This window comes from Parus major, chromosome 9 (genome assembly GCF_001522545.3).
Source record: "Parus major isolate Abel chromosome 9, Parus_major1.1, whole genome shotgun sequence".
NCBI classification, from domain to species: Eukaryota; Metazoa; Chordata; class Aves; order Passeriformes; family Paridae; genus Parus; species Parus major.
The window spans coordinates 16,324,192-16,339,431 of NC_031778.1; the positions used below are offsets into that span (position 1 = coordinate 16,324,192).

At 40.7% G+C, this 15,240-nt stretch overlaps 1 protein-coding gene across 1 annotated transcript; it reads right to left on the reverse strand.

The window, feature by feature from the left end:
• Nucleotides 1-1,494: 1,494 nt before the first annotated feature.
• Nucleotides 1,495-12,660, reverse strand: LOC107208711 (cytochrome P450 2J6-like). Its single transcript, XM_015637387.2, has 9 exons — nt 10,857-12,660; nt 9,289-9,451; nt 7,642-7,791; nt 6,880-7,040; nt 5,971-6,147; nt 5,069-5,210; nt 3,574-3,761; nt 3,045-3,186; nt 1,495-1,870 (listed from the first exon to the last, which is right to left on the reverse strand). The coding sequence occupies exons 1-9, from the start codon at nt 11,022-11,024 to the stop codon at nt 1,692-1,694; spliced, it is 1,470 nt and encodes a 489-aa protein (XP_015492873.1). The 5' UTR covers nt 11,025-12,660; the 3' UTR covers nt 1,495-1,691.
• Nucleotides 12,661-15,240: the final 2,580 nt, after the last annotated feature.

Sequence of the window (15,240 nt, forward strand, 5' to 3'; positions counted from 1 at the left end):
CTCCCCTGGCTCTCCAGGCTCACTCTGACTTTTCCACACAGATTAGCCACGTTCTGGTGATTGCACCTCTCAACCTAGACATGAACTGCCTGCACATAGCATGTAGGAAGGCAGCTGTCAAACAGCTTTGCCAAATCTTTGGGAGAGATGTCAAAGAGAATACAAATTGCTTTTCTCCTCATAAAAGATGGTGCTAGAAGGCTGAGAAGAGAGAAGCCTGATAAGGTTTTGTAAGCTGTATTTGCCACAGCTTCAGTGAAGAGAACTTAATGCCTGAGGAACTGGGGGTTCTGAGAGCTCAGAAGAACAGAAAGGTATTTCTCTAACAAGTGAATCCTCCTCCCTTCACTCCCGGCAGGAGAGCTGCTGGTCCATTCTCTTCTCTCCCTTCCTTTCAGCCCATGACACTATGGATAAAACAGAGTAATTCCAACTAGTCCTTGAAGAATGCTTGCAATAACAACTGTAAAGTCTTTTTTTCAAGGAAGGAAACAGGTAGAGCAACAGTAACCTGCACTCTGACCTTGGGTTTAAACTTTACAGGGTGGTTAACAAGGCCAGTCCCACAGCAAGAGTGGCTTCTGGCACTTGCTGTCCACTAGCCCTGCTTGGACCCTGCTTCTGCCAGCTGCACCTTGCACAGCTCTTCCCTCAGTGTGGGTTTGGACTCAGCAGGCTCAGCTCAGCTCTCTGAAGGCTGCTTGTGTGCAGCTGCCCCTCTGCTCACAGAAAATTCTCAAGAGCTTTGATTCTCCCACAGCTTCTGGGGAACACCACGTCAATGTCTCCTGCTCTGCCCCTCTTTTGCAGGCACCAAGCTTTGCTGCACAAGACTGCAAAGACTGCAAGCTTCCCCCTGAACTGTGCTTTTGGGCATCAGTGAGGAGACATGGCAAACCTAATCTGCTATACATCATCGTTGTTACAAACCCTGGTGCGTGAGAGGATTCCCACCTTCATAGATTTGGCTCTCAAAGGCACCACAAGAGCATATAACAAAAAAAAAAAAAATTAAAAGAATTTCCAGGCCAGCCCACTGGTCCTTATCTGATTCTACCCACTGCATTTCACCAGCAGTGGGGCTTCCCTCTGCATTTTCCAGCAGGCAATAGGAGGGGTTTGCCTTTGCTTTTGGCCTGAGTCAGAAGCCTCACAGCCAAATGAAGGGTTACACTGTTGTCTCTCTGTTACTTCCAGTCTCTAGCGATCATCGGCCAGTGGCTCTTGGCTAAATAGACAAATCTGCTCCCAGCAAGCTGAGATGCCCCTCCACAGCTTTGTGTTCCCATGCAACCATAGCTGGGAGCTCTGGCAATGCCCAGAGCCACCACCTCCGGGAACAGCATTCCCACACACCATTCTGGATTTGAGACTGTATGGGAAGACTCCTCGGAATCTGGCTCTGGTGTTCCTGCTCCCTCCAGTAAGATTCTGCCGAGTTTCTAGTAAGACTAGACAGAGCAATAGTTGTCTACATTTATTTCATTTGTAACACAGCAGAAAAAAAGTACAGACACTTTCCAGACACAGGAAACCAGAGTGTTTTTCAGCACTGGCTCCTAAGACATGTAACACAACAATGAGAGATTTACACTGCATTTGAGCTAAAAATGAGAACCCTAAAGCTGCACAAATACCAGCACACTACCAAACCTGTGTCTGTGCCTCTTAAATCTCTAATGCTGAGCAACCTAGCGCAGAACTGCACAGAGCTTGTATGGATGGGGTTTCATGGTGCTCCCAAAGATAATGTCTGTGCTGACTTCCTTAACTCCTTCTGGTACAATGAACTTGAATTTCTGCAGCAGGCTGCAGAATATGATGAAAAGCTCCATCTTGGCCATCGTCTCTCCCAGACAAACACGGTGACCTGCAAGGGGTGAATGGAAAGAGAAGTCAGACCCCACCAAGGTCTGCAACCAGCACCTGTTTCACAGGAGCGTTGCTCAGCAAGGAACTAAGAGCTTTGCTGAATTTGACAATTTCCTCTCAGACTGAACTGGACACACAACTGAGATATCTGCAATTCATCTTAGCAGTATCTGCCCATGTTATAGAAAAGGTACCAGAGATGCTTCTCAGAAGTTTCATTCTTGCTTCCTAATCTACAGGACTCTCTAAATTTATGAAAGAGATTTCAGTCTTCTGATTCCAAATAAAAACGACAAGAAGGCATCTTTAGGTTCCCTCACATTTTCCACTTAGCACTGACTTATCTTCCCTAATAACAGTGAAAAATCAGAAGACAGATGACATTCTACACCTGATGAAACATTTTCCTACATAATGGTTTCAGTGAAAAGAACATGTTAAAGAAAAATCTCTTCCCAATTTATCAATTAACTCTGTCCAGGATATAATTCCCATAGACAGACAGCGACAAACTCTGAAATGCAGTGGTCAGGTTATTCAATTTGGATGTGAGAAACCAATTCCTCTGCTGCCCAATTTAGACCAGAAACCTGAGCCTGACATTTTCACATCTCAACTGACAGCTCTGACAATCAGGCTATTCCCTCCTGGCATAATCCCCCAGAGCTTTTGTTTGTTTAAGCTTCTATAAACTCACACACTGGTGAAAGAGTGATTCCAGAAGATCCACAGGAAAGACATAGATTTCTGGATGTATTTGATCCAGCTTCTGGATCTCCCATTCATCTCTCTGCACTGATGAATATTGAATTATTTATACAAAATAAATCAGCTCCAGCACAGCATCCTGGCACAGAATAGCCACTGTAATGGTATAACCTGACATATACAGAGGAGGACCAAGGGCAGCAGTGTAAAGACTCAAGCTCCTAAGTGATTGGGAATTCTGGGACCTTACTCATTTTATCTTCTCTGCATTTTCATAAAAATCTAAGATCAAGTGTTTATACAATTGCCAAACAACTTATTCTTGCAGACAAACATTTTTCTGGGCTGGGAAAACCACATGTTCGTGCATTTTGGGGTAACACTCCCCTTTGGCCTTCTCCACAATGAAAATAACACAGCTTCATCTAACCTACATAACTGGGCTCAGTTCTTAGTGCACTCACCTGCTGAGAAGGCCAAGAAGGCCTCTCGGGTGACAAAATTTCCATCCTTGTCCAAGAAATGGTCAGGGTTGAACTGGTGAGGCGTCTCCCAATAGGCAGGGTCAAAAAGAGCAGAGTCTACATTGGCCATAATTATAGTGCCCTGAAAGGAAGATGTGCTTGGCACAGTTCTATCTGTGCCAACAGAGATTCCAGCCATAATTCTGCACATGGAAAGGCAGCAGAAATTAAAGTTTACATCGTTAGGGGAAAAACAATCTCAAGGGTTCTGAGGGGAGGTTTTCTTAAAAAATAAATTAGGAAAGAAACTTCAGTACTTAGGGTTCAGGGATTTCCCTGCTTTATTCCTTCATGTCTCTTTTTCCAGTCTGTTAGCAAATGCCATAGAATGTGTGGTCTGCAGTTCTTTAGCACCTTATCCTAAATCTAGTGAAATGATCTTCCTGTCCTGAGCTGGAGAAGAAAGGGTTTAATGGTAAACCTTTACTCGTGGCCAAAGGTCCCATTGGAATAGAAAGGATACCTGTACCTTTGGAATGTGATACCCCAAAACTGTGGTATCCTTCACAGCTTCTCTAGGAATTGTGATTAAAATAATGCTGCTGAAGCGGAGGATCTCATGAATCACAGCATTTGTGTATGGCAGCTTCTTCCTGTCCTCGTAGCAGATGAGATGGGAGGGACTCAGAACAGCATCCAGCTCTTTCTGGACTTTGTCTAAAAAAAATTAAAATACCCATTATAAATACAGGAATGCTATTTGGTGCAAAACAGTTTTCATTTCCTTTTTAGAATATAGTAGTGATTGAAAAATTTACAATATATAAAGAATTTATACTTACCATATCCTAAAGTGCAAATGCATTTATACAACCAGCTAATAATGATTTTACTACACTCTGTTTCCCAGTTTATAGGTTCTATGTTCAGACCCTCTTTCCACAGGCTCAGCAGATTTATGGAGCATTATATTAAAAGGAGGGGGAGAAAACTCTAAGTATAACAAGACCTTCTTATTAAGAGATCAATTCTGTTGATCAAATCAAGTTGTTGATTTTACTCCAGGTTAATTACAGACTCACAGCACACTAATGAGGGCAAGCAAGCCATCCCATCAAGCTGATACATGTGTAATACTGAGAACTGAAACAGGATCATATTACTAAAGCATCACCAAGTGTTAATCTCTTTGGACTGCTATCTAAGCTTCAGTAACTAACACACCTTATACAGTTTCAGATGGTTTGGGGTCAGATTTCGTACTTAAAACTTGGGCTAGTAAGCTAAGAGGCATTTTTTTCTTTATAATTTATCCGAATTTGAAATTCATGTGTGTGCACAGGGCTCTGTTCTTCTAGCATTCTAGCACCACAAGCACGAAAAGAATTTCTAGCCCTCAGCCTGAGAATCAAGAACATGGTTTAATAATTCATCACCTCTGAAAACCCTCTACCAAATCATCCAAAAATTTTGAAACTGGTATGGAACTTATACTCCTGTCTAGAATTTCTGGATCATCTTTTTGTCTTCCTATTATTTTCTTCCTTCTCTGTTTAACATTCCCATATATTAGAATAAATATATCTATTTTACAGAAATTCAGCTGATGTCTCAGTTAATGAACTCAAATAATACAACCTTATTACACACTCTGGATACCAGAAAAGCATCACTATTCCCTAACCCAAACTCTTATTTCACCTTGTGTGTTTTCAGCCTGTATCTCCCAATATATGCTTACAGTGCTGAAAGTCTGACAAAAATCAACAAGACCCAATACAATATCAGAACCTAAATAACCGTGAATTTATTTTAAAAACTGTCTGAATTTTTTTACTACATTGGCTTATTAAAAGCAAAGTTCAGGAATTATCTTTTAAAAAAGAAAGCATGATCTTAAAAAAACCCTTGATTTTAGCAAAAAAAACCAAAAAAAAACCAAAAAAAACCCAAAACCAAAACAAAGAAAAAATACAGAAAATTGCTCTACTTGAATCATATCCATGTTTGTGTGTACAACTCACCTTGGATGTCAGGATAAATCAACATATAGAGCAGAGCCCAGCGCAGAGTGGTGGCTGTGGTCTCTGAGCCACCCAGGAAAAGGTCAAAAACAGACTGCACCATGTTGTCTTCATCAAATGTAGAATTGGGGACATTTTTAGTCTACAAGTGTCAATGAGAAAGGTAAAATGGGGTATAGCTGTGTAACAGCATTAAGATAGACAGTCATCACTGTATCTAAGGGAACAAGATTTCTATAGGACAGAGAAAATATAAATTCTTGAGCAGAACACAGATACAGGCAAAGACTTTACTCAAATGAGTACGCTGATATTGTTAAATTACAGCTGCAGTTGAATGTGTCAGGTGTATAAGTCTTGTTATGCTGCCTTATAAAGTGGCATGTTGACTTCTGTTCCACAGCAGAAAAACACATTTCAAGGTAGTTTTGTGCCACCCATGCCACTCTCAGCACATTTGCTGATTTCAGCAATCTATCTAATATATAATGTTATCCTTTTAAAGATTTATGCTTTTTTTCAGAGCAGAGACTGCCAACATTTGAAGATTGTCATGATACTCATACAACACTACTCTGCACAAAAGTAATACAATGAAGCAAAAATGAATCAGAATTAGGCAGCCATCTAAATACCTGCACCTTTTCAAGGTCCTCCCTGCTGCCCAGCCCACACTAAGGATTCCACCTTATATGATAACAAACCAATGTAAATAATGTGTACTTCCAGAACCAGTTATTGAACTAACTATTCAAAGTTCATATTTTGAGTTTGACAAGCAGAGTTTTCAAGCTGTACTTGTCGAGTTCTGCAGTAATGTTGTTGTGGACAGAAAACAGCAGGGAAGGGGCAGGGAACCCGTTATGGTTGGATCTGTGTCGTGTACAGCATTGATTACTCACTTTCTCTATCTGCTTCAGGTAAAAGTCAATGAAATCTTCTGGTTCATCTATTCTGCCTTTTTCCCTGTGGCTTTTGATTTCCTGCCTTACAAAGGAATGAACAAAATCCCGGGAAAATCTTGCTTTATTTTGAGGTCCTGGGAGGTGCTCTGCAAACCACGGGAACACTTCACACATCTGGGGAGCAGGAATTCAGCACAGAGGAAGTTAGTGACACTGAAGAGAAGCCTTGTGATAGACATGTAGCATAAACAGTTTTGGTGTTAAATTACTGAATTAGTTTCTCTGGGAAAAGTCCTGTGGCATCAAAAAGAAATGTTCAGTACATGTTGAATACATAAAAGCACATGAAAACCACAAATTAGGGACAGCACAGTTTCCACCCTGGATTTTTTCCCATCCTTACTGCATAATTCCATCTGTATTTTCCTTGTTAATTCACCAACAAAATAATTTACTTTTGCAGATAGATGTAACACGCATCAATATTAATGTCTGATGTTAATAAACTTTTATGTCTACCACCTTAGCATAAAAAAAATTATAATAATAAAAAAAATATCATTCTCTTTCATTCTCACACAGAGTATCATCTTTTCACCTTAGCAATACTCATATTTCCATTACAGGAAAGTTCATTATCCCAAGCATATTACCTTTGTTAAGACATTCCAATAAAGATTATTAATACAATATTCATAACTGAATCATGTCAAACCCAAAGCGGTGGGGGGTCCAGTTCATATTCACAGTCAGACTATTTATCAGCATTCAATAATGCAATACTTTAATAATATACATACTGATATATAATTACATTTCAATAAATAATGAGCTCAATAATCAAATAAGTTGCATATTAGTATTATTCTAATAAGCAATATATAATCTCATAAGTAATATTCTCACATAATAAATGTGGCTGTTCCCAAATGCCACAATATGATTGAAGGCTTCAATCAGCTGGTGGAAGGTTTTATCTTCTAGGGAGAAACGATGTCCAAAAACCACAGCACAAATCACATTGGAGACAGCGTGGACAATGGGGAAGGAAGGGTCAACAGCTTCTCCTGCAGACAGAGAAAAATATTAATCTCCAAAGCACTTCCTTCTCCTCCTTTGCTATTTGGGAACAAGATTATAGTGACATTTTATAACAGATGTCCCCTATGATATTTATACTGTTACTCAGAAACACCCAAAATTCACTAGGAAATGCAACAAAATATAAACCCCACTCAAAAATGAAGACATAAATGCTTCAAATCTTAAACTCCTGGCCTTGTTTTTTAAATTTGCTTCCCTTTATGCTTTCTTTTTTCTTTTTAAATCCCAATTTTGGTGTTGCTCATAAAATAGAGACCACTGAGGTCCAGCTGTACAATAACCTCAAGGGTTCTGAGGGGCTTTTTCTCAAAAAAAAACAAAAACAAAGAAACTTTGTATTTTGGGTTCAGGGATTTCCCTGCTGTATTCCTTCACATCTCCTTTTCCAGTCTGTTATTAAACCCCACAGAATGTGGGGTCTGCATTTCTTTAGCACCTTATCCTAAATCTGCCGATCTAAGGTGTGCTCCAAATCCATTCTATTCTGTAACAAAAGCAGTGTTTGCACTTAGAGTCAAGCAGTCTGTGTTGTGTCTGCCCCCAAGCATTGTGTCAATGCCATACCCTCTCTGTCTCTGAAGAACTCGACCAGGAAACGAGCCTCTGTTTGTATCCCACGCTCCATTCCTTTATTCCCCATTCCCAGCTTTCGGAGAGTTCCAATTCCAAAATGCCTCTGTTGTTTCCAGATGAGACCGTTTGAGACCAAGATACCTTTAGCCACCAAGAATGAATTTCATATTAAAGTTCATACAACTGTAAATGATGAACACAGTAAGTGCCATCTTCTCATCACTCAGAGAGAAGGGACAGCTCAGGACAGTGTTCTTTGAATTGAATGCTGTTAGAGGCAGAGAAAACACCTTGGTTAAGATATTCCCATCCCTGCAAAAAACCCACTTGGATCTCTGGACTCACACACCTGCCCTCCAAACTTAATTCTATTATTTTTGAAGCATCTGTCTCTGGTCTTTGAGGGATCCTGTTCTACCACGATCTTTACACCAAATATCGAGCTCTCATCTAGGAAAGGTCCCTTCTGGAAGGACAATGAAGCCAGGGCAAGAACCACACAACCAAAATGAGAAGGAAAAGTAGGCTTTAGCCAATCTGCAAACAGCTTCTTTGGATCAAGAGTGCCTGTGGGACAAAAAGGAATCCCAGGCTACTCTGCTGTGAGTCTGTGTTCTATCAGAGACCACCCAGCATGAATTATTTAATTTGCTTGGTGGGGAAATTCCTTCCACCAGTCTAGCCTGCACTTCCCCTGGGAAAGCCAGCTTGCTTCCCAAGACAGCTGCTTCACTACAGACTGGGATAACTCTCCCCTATTCCTTCTGCTGTCCTGGGAACAAGGGACAGGCAGGTGGTATTTGTGTGGCAGAATCAGGAACTTGCAGCTGAGCTGCAGCTGTTTGTTAAAGCCATCCCTGCTACAAATTACAAATTTTAGGGCACTTGTCACAACTCAGCTACTTTTCTCCACAGCACCCAGATAAAAAGTGGCAATACAAGATCCTTCCAAATGAAGGATGAAATGGCCACAGACTTAATCTCTACATCTTAAAGTGGTTTTTCTCTAATTACATTAGCTAGAATTACAAATTAAAACTTTCCAGTCTGTAGCTCTGAAATGAATCCTGATGGAGGGTAAAGGCATCTGCTGTACATTCTCTAAATAAGAGGCTGATGGAAACAAGTTAAATTATTTCTGTTTCAAACATATCACTCTTTAGTCTCCATCCACTGTGATTCAGCAGTGTTTGTGATAGCAAATATAATGCTTTGAACACTGGCTAACAAATTTAAAGCTCCACTGACCTTCATGTGACTTTGTACTTCAGAACAAGATCAGAGTTGTGTATATGATTTCCTTACCACAGCCTTTGTTGTAAACAAACAGCTGGGAGCATAAAGATTTACTTTAGTCTCAGCTTGCAGAGGAGGCCACAGACTCAGGATTATTTCAAATCAGGACACGCAGACAACACTAAGAATGGACAAACAAGACCATGCTGCTCTGGTAAGATTCTGAAATACAGGGGTGACAGTGGGATTTGGAGACCACTTAGGATGATGCTTCAGAATTATATAATTCACCTTGAGCAGACAGAAGAAGTCACTTGGGAACTAAAAGGTTTTCAGTAAGAAAAACACAAAAGGAAACAGAAAGTCAAGGATGAAGTCCTTCCACTGACATGAACATCTTACCCTTTCCTTCTGCCATTTTGTTGAAAATGTAGGTCTGCAGTCGCCCTGAAACATCCTCCGAGTTGTTGGTGAGACCGTTCTTCACAGCTTGGAACCCATAGAGCACCACAATAGGTCTGTGACCCATCCACAGGGTGCAGATGTTGCCATAGGTTTTTGCCAGCTGCAGGTAAGATCAGTGCCAAAAAAAAAACCCATGGGAGAAACATCAACAAATGTGCACACATGATAGGCTGCTCTTCTCTAGCCAACACTACTCAGGGGTTCTGGAGATGAAAAGGGACAGTGACTGAGTTTTGTGGTGGGGCTGCTTTCCACAGGAAGGACCTGGGTTCTCCCTGGGAACACAGCACCCACAGAAATATGAGCAAGAATAAATGGTCCTAAATGGTCCCTTTCTAGAACTTGGCCTTGGCTGCCTTTGCAATACCAACAATAGGGTAAATGCTCCTGTGTCTTTATGGATCTATGCAAGGTTTCCTGTGAAATTTCACCTGCCCATTCTTGGTTAAATTTTTCAACTCCATATTTAATTCCCTCAGACAACAACCAGAATTCCTTGAAATTGTGAATTCCAGGTGTAACTCCCCTTCTAGTACTACAGATTTCATGTTTCAATGGCAGGAACTCTTCTTGTCTTACACTGAAATACTTTCAACTGAGCATCTAAGCATAGATCCCTTCTCTGGGTAGTGATAGGGACTCCTCTCACGCAGTGCTGTGGGTATTCTGCAAGGACCAAATCCGTGATGCTAGACCAAGAACCAGTACATGTCTGTCCTCTCACAGTGATTAACATGTACTCATCAGAAAATTTTATCATCACCATCTTTTAAGCTCCCTTCAGCTGCAGCCAGCTACCCACTGACCTGCAAGTTGCACTTAACACATAAGGAAAGGAAGCAATTTGAAAAATTCAGTAACATACTGGGTTCTTTTGTGACATCTTGTGGCTCAGTGGAGGATGTTGAAAACAGAAAGAATCTGTATTAACAGGCTTATCATGGACCTAATTCTTCTCATCAGTTCTTTCCTTTCACCATCATTTACATCTTTAGTTTATCTGCAGAGAGCACATTCCAGACTGGACCTCAGAGAAACGATGGAACAAAGGATTTGGCTGCATATGGGATACAATCCTGTTTCCATTCCATGACAGCAGAAGATGTCCTGGTATGCTTTTCACAGCTTCTGAATTCAAGACACCTAGTTTTATATTTTTTTTTTTAATATATGTCAGTGATAGAAAATCTGAGAATCACATTTTTCTTTCAAGGCCAAAGATTCCCTTAAATATCTAAGTCTTTTCTGAGGCAAAATTACTATGTTCAATTCTGTTTAAGTTGTACACATATCAGCTTTCATAAGAATTAGACTGTCTGCAGGTTTTTGCCTTAACTTTTTCAGGCACTTCACTTCCACAATTCACCTTCTCTCAGGGTTCTCTCTGTTACCACATCAGCCTATCAACAACCATCACCATTTTTTATAGGTTTTGCCTCAATAGTTCTTAAGTTCATCTGCAAATACAGGAACTTAAGTTCTTAAGTTCACCTGTGAATACATACCTTTTTCAGGCTCCCATGATCTGCTCTGAAGTTTATCCACCAGACGCTTCCAATAATGGGAAATGGGGTTGGTCCAGGAGGAAATCCACGACTCTTCCATTGCAGATTCAGGAACTGTGCACTCAGAAGAAACAAAACCAGAGATATGAGAATTACACTTATCATCATTTCACACTTCCAACCTCGTATTATAAAACTGCTACAAATCTGTCAGTTGAAATGACTCGGTATTGTTCTTCTTAACTCTTCCCTGTCACATTGAAGATTTCTGAATTTTCACTTCCCTTCTTTCCTACCACTGTCCTTGATCCAAGAAAATGAGGATTATTTCCATTCTTGAGTGTTATTTAATACATCACCTTGCTGCAATATGCTAATGATACCATTATTTTAAGATCCAGCAGAGGCTGGATCAGAGAAGGTGGGAACCTCAGCCAGAAACATCCCTTTGAGCAATCAGTTTTATGGAAGGTGTCACTCAAAATACTGACTCCGTGCATGCCAAGAACTCAGGTACAAAGTTGCAGCTGTCAGGTGAGGGCAGGAACACTGATCCTGTAGCATTCTTGGGGCAGAGGTAAAAGGAAGCAGCCAGTAGCCTTGTACAACAGTGGGTACAGATGCAGACTTGGGAACCAAGAGCAATGAATTGTTGTAATTTGAGTTTTCACAGTAAACAATACAGATCAATTGTAAATAGCACAGTGAAGAATCAAAAATAACTAGTGGTGTTGGCAAAAAGTGTTACAGACATCACAATAAGTTCCATTTTGGTGCTGAGTTCTTGTCCCCTATGAGGCTTTATGAATTAGTTTCTGCCCTATCTCAGTAGCAGGAGTCTTGCTCAGCAGAATTAGTTCCAGAGCCTGTAATTCTTTGCTTTATTTTTAATTCACAGCATTTGAAGCAGCACATGCAAAGACCTCCTCAACACAAAGCAAATCCCTACAAACAAGAGCAGTTCTTAAAAGATTTCTAGAGTACAACTAGTGGAATGGGCTGTCTGGAATGTTGGTACCAAGCCACATTATGAAGAACAGCAGACCTTATAGGGGCTGTGCAGTGCTTCCCAAAGGAATGTCTTTAATTCCATCAGACAGGCTGAATCTAAACACCTGCAAAAGATTGCAGAAGACAAAAAACTCCGTGTGTGCTGACTGCTTGCCCAAAAATACACAAAGCCCTGCAGAAAGAACACAAGAAGGCAATTACAGATCTTAATTGCTGTTTCCACCACACCCCTGCTTGCCCTGTGCTTTCTCTGAGGCTGTTGCTCCTCACATCTCACAGCAGAGATGTCGCTGTGGGCTGTCATTCTGTCTCAAGATTTGCTGTCCAAAAACACTCAACTCATCCTTGCAACTCCACTTGCATAATCCATTGGTGTTATTTATCAGCTGGCAGAAGGGACATCAGGCATGTTTTGAAAGATCTTTTCACATTTTATTCATTCATTCAAGTTCTTTGGTAGCATTCAAGCATATGTCAACCACTCTTGGCAAGGGCAAGAACCCTTCCCTGGAGAAAAAAATCCTTCCTTACACAGTAATTAATCTGGGTTGGATTCCAGAAATTTCTTCCAGTGCTCAGGAATCAGTTGCAATATATTGCAAATATATTTGCAATAACCATACTGTCCTGCAGGAATGGAGGAGTTGGTCCTAGGCTGTCTCTAAACCTCTGCCCCTGGCAAATTAATCTGAACAAGTCTTACCTCAAATTTTCTGTTCTCTTCACAGCATCTGACATTCCAAGTGCAGCATCTGGGCTAAGAGATACTGCTCTGGAAAATTGTCAAAAAGAATGCTGAGGCTGCAAATACTCAAACATTAGGAAATGCCAGAAGTAAAACTGTCTGTACAACATTAATTACTTCTTCCTGACACTTCAGTGAGAAAAGGGTATGTGGTTACTTTATGAAATTCTTGTCTCTGTTCAACTCTTCTGCAGCTGACTGCAGAACACTGCCAAGATGACACAGCACTTCACAAACCAGGGAGATCAAAAGAGCACCAGGCCTTGGTAGCTCCCACACCAAGAGGATATCCAGCACCACAGCAAGGTCTGCACTGCTTTCACCTGAATAGCTCTGCATTACAACACCAAAACAGGCAAAACTAACCAACCAAACAGAACAAACAACAACAAAAGCAATGGGAAAACAAAAAGAGGAATGTTTACAGCGGTCACTTTCCTTCCTAATAGGTAGAGCTCTTGCTTTTTCTAATTCTGCTCTCACTGCATGCCAGTGATGCCAAAAACTTGGTAAATCTCTATTAGACTATACATACCAACTGGTTTTATTTTGAGATGACTGAGATGATTGTGTATTACTAGCAGGAAGAGAAAGCAATGGATGCTACAATTCATTGTAATGCAGAGTAACAATTGAAATTAACTCCACCAATGTATGTGATTTGCAGGACTTAAGTGCACAAATTTCGGACTAAAATACAAATAAAGTAAATGTGAGATCAAGTAGGTAGAGACAAGTATTTACAGAGAAGCTTTCTGCAAAAAGTTGTTTTGGCAAAAATCAGTTTTCCTGGTTCCAATAGCTTCATCAGATGTGATCAGCACCTCTCCATGCAAGCCTTACTCATTATTATCACAAATGCTGTCAAAAGAGCTGCTTGGCAGAGATGGAAGATGTTTAGTCAGCTCAGAAAACCCTCATTTCTAATGAAGGTTTTAGAGCAGAGGAGTGGGAATAAAATACAGGGAAAGAACAGAACAGAAACAGTCATACCTGCCATCTACAGCTTGACTTTCATTAGTCAAACTTCAAGTTCTTTTGAAAAGTGAACATAGGGTTGATTAGGCCCAGAGTGATAAAGCAAATTCATGACAGTCACAGACAAGGTACGAACAAATCTAGGAACAGAATCTGAAATTTCAAGTCCCATTCCTGTACTTTGTCTATGCAACCTAAAAAGCTCATCAATCTTCAAGTCCCAACAAAACAGACGACAGCAGGAGGCAAAAACCTACCTACTTTATTCATAATGCATGTCAGCAAAGTTCTCTTTTCCTGAACTGAACAGAAACACAGAATGGGAATTTCTTTTGCTCACATTTCCCAGTCTTGTGTTCATTCCAGCTATGCTGTAAGCCACATTCTCCCTCTCTAAGTGCTTGCCTGGACATAGAGTGTCAGTGTAACTCTTCCCTCAGAGAAATTCTGATGCCTCCAACCAGTTAACAGCTCCAGTTATTCTTCATAACAGTTAACAGTTATGAAGCTCTTGAAAGATGAGGGAGTGCAGGGGAGAAAGGGACAGCTAAGTTGATCCAAATCCAAATTAGTGTCTCCACTGGGGGGGTGGGAAAAGAGAAACAAACAAATAAAAAAAACAAACCCACAAACAAATCCCAAAACCTGCTTATCTCTGCTGTTTAGCTTGAGGCCAGGCCAGGCAGCAAGAGCACCAGGCAGTGTTTTCTAGCACGTGCTGAGCCTGTCCCTGCAACAGACAAAAAATGAGCCCTGGTTTTCTGTCAGAGCAGATGACACACGCTCTGGGCAGAGGTGTGCCAGGAGTCCTTTCCACCCCCAATATGCACATTTATCATTTACTTCAAACCTTCCTAAAGATGCTCTTCTTTGCTTCCCACTCCTGTGGCCTGAAATCTTCATTACAAAAGCAGGTTTCCACATCTGCTCAAAACAATCCAACTCAATAGCTGTCATCTTAAGTGGAGATGCAGCTCTTGCATTAGTATTAGAGTCAGAGGAGATCAAGCAAGATTTATGTGAACAGCTACTACACACATGTACTGAAAATATTAAAATCCACAGTTATTGAAACAGCTTCCTTGCTTTTTCTCTACTTGTGAACTTCAGCCCAATGTTTTGTAAAATAACTTTGCCTCGCTGTATTTCAGTTTGCCCACAGCTCTCACCTAGCAGCTGGAAAAGACACTGCCCACAGTGTTCAAAGGGTCAGGCTCAGACTAATGCTTGTGGTGGGCTCAGAATTATTCAGCTGACCCAGATTTCTCTCACATTAAGCCCTTTTCTTTCTTTTTGTTTTCTTAAGTTGCATCATAATCACTATTATTAGTGGGCAACTTCATGGCTTAACTCGTTATTTTAAGTGTAAAAATCATACCCTCACTGATAGGCATGAGAGCACCAAGAGTTTTCAGGAGCCTTTAACTGCTGCAAAACTTGCAAACTTAACAAGTGATTCTGTGCACAAATAAGAAATAGAACAGCACTCACTTCCTTTTAACCACACAGGACCAGCTGGATGAAATGGGGAGAAATAAAACAAATGAAGAAATTAAATTCTCATGCACACAAGCAGCAAGTGAAGTTAGTTAAATAGTTTCATCAGGTAACTCATTTTAAAGTCTCAAATAGCATCAAAATCTGAAAAAT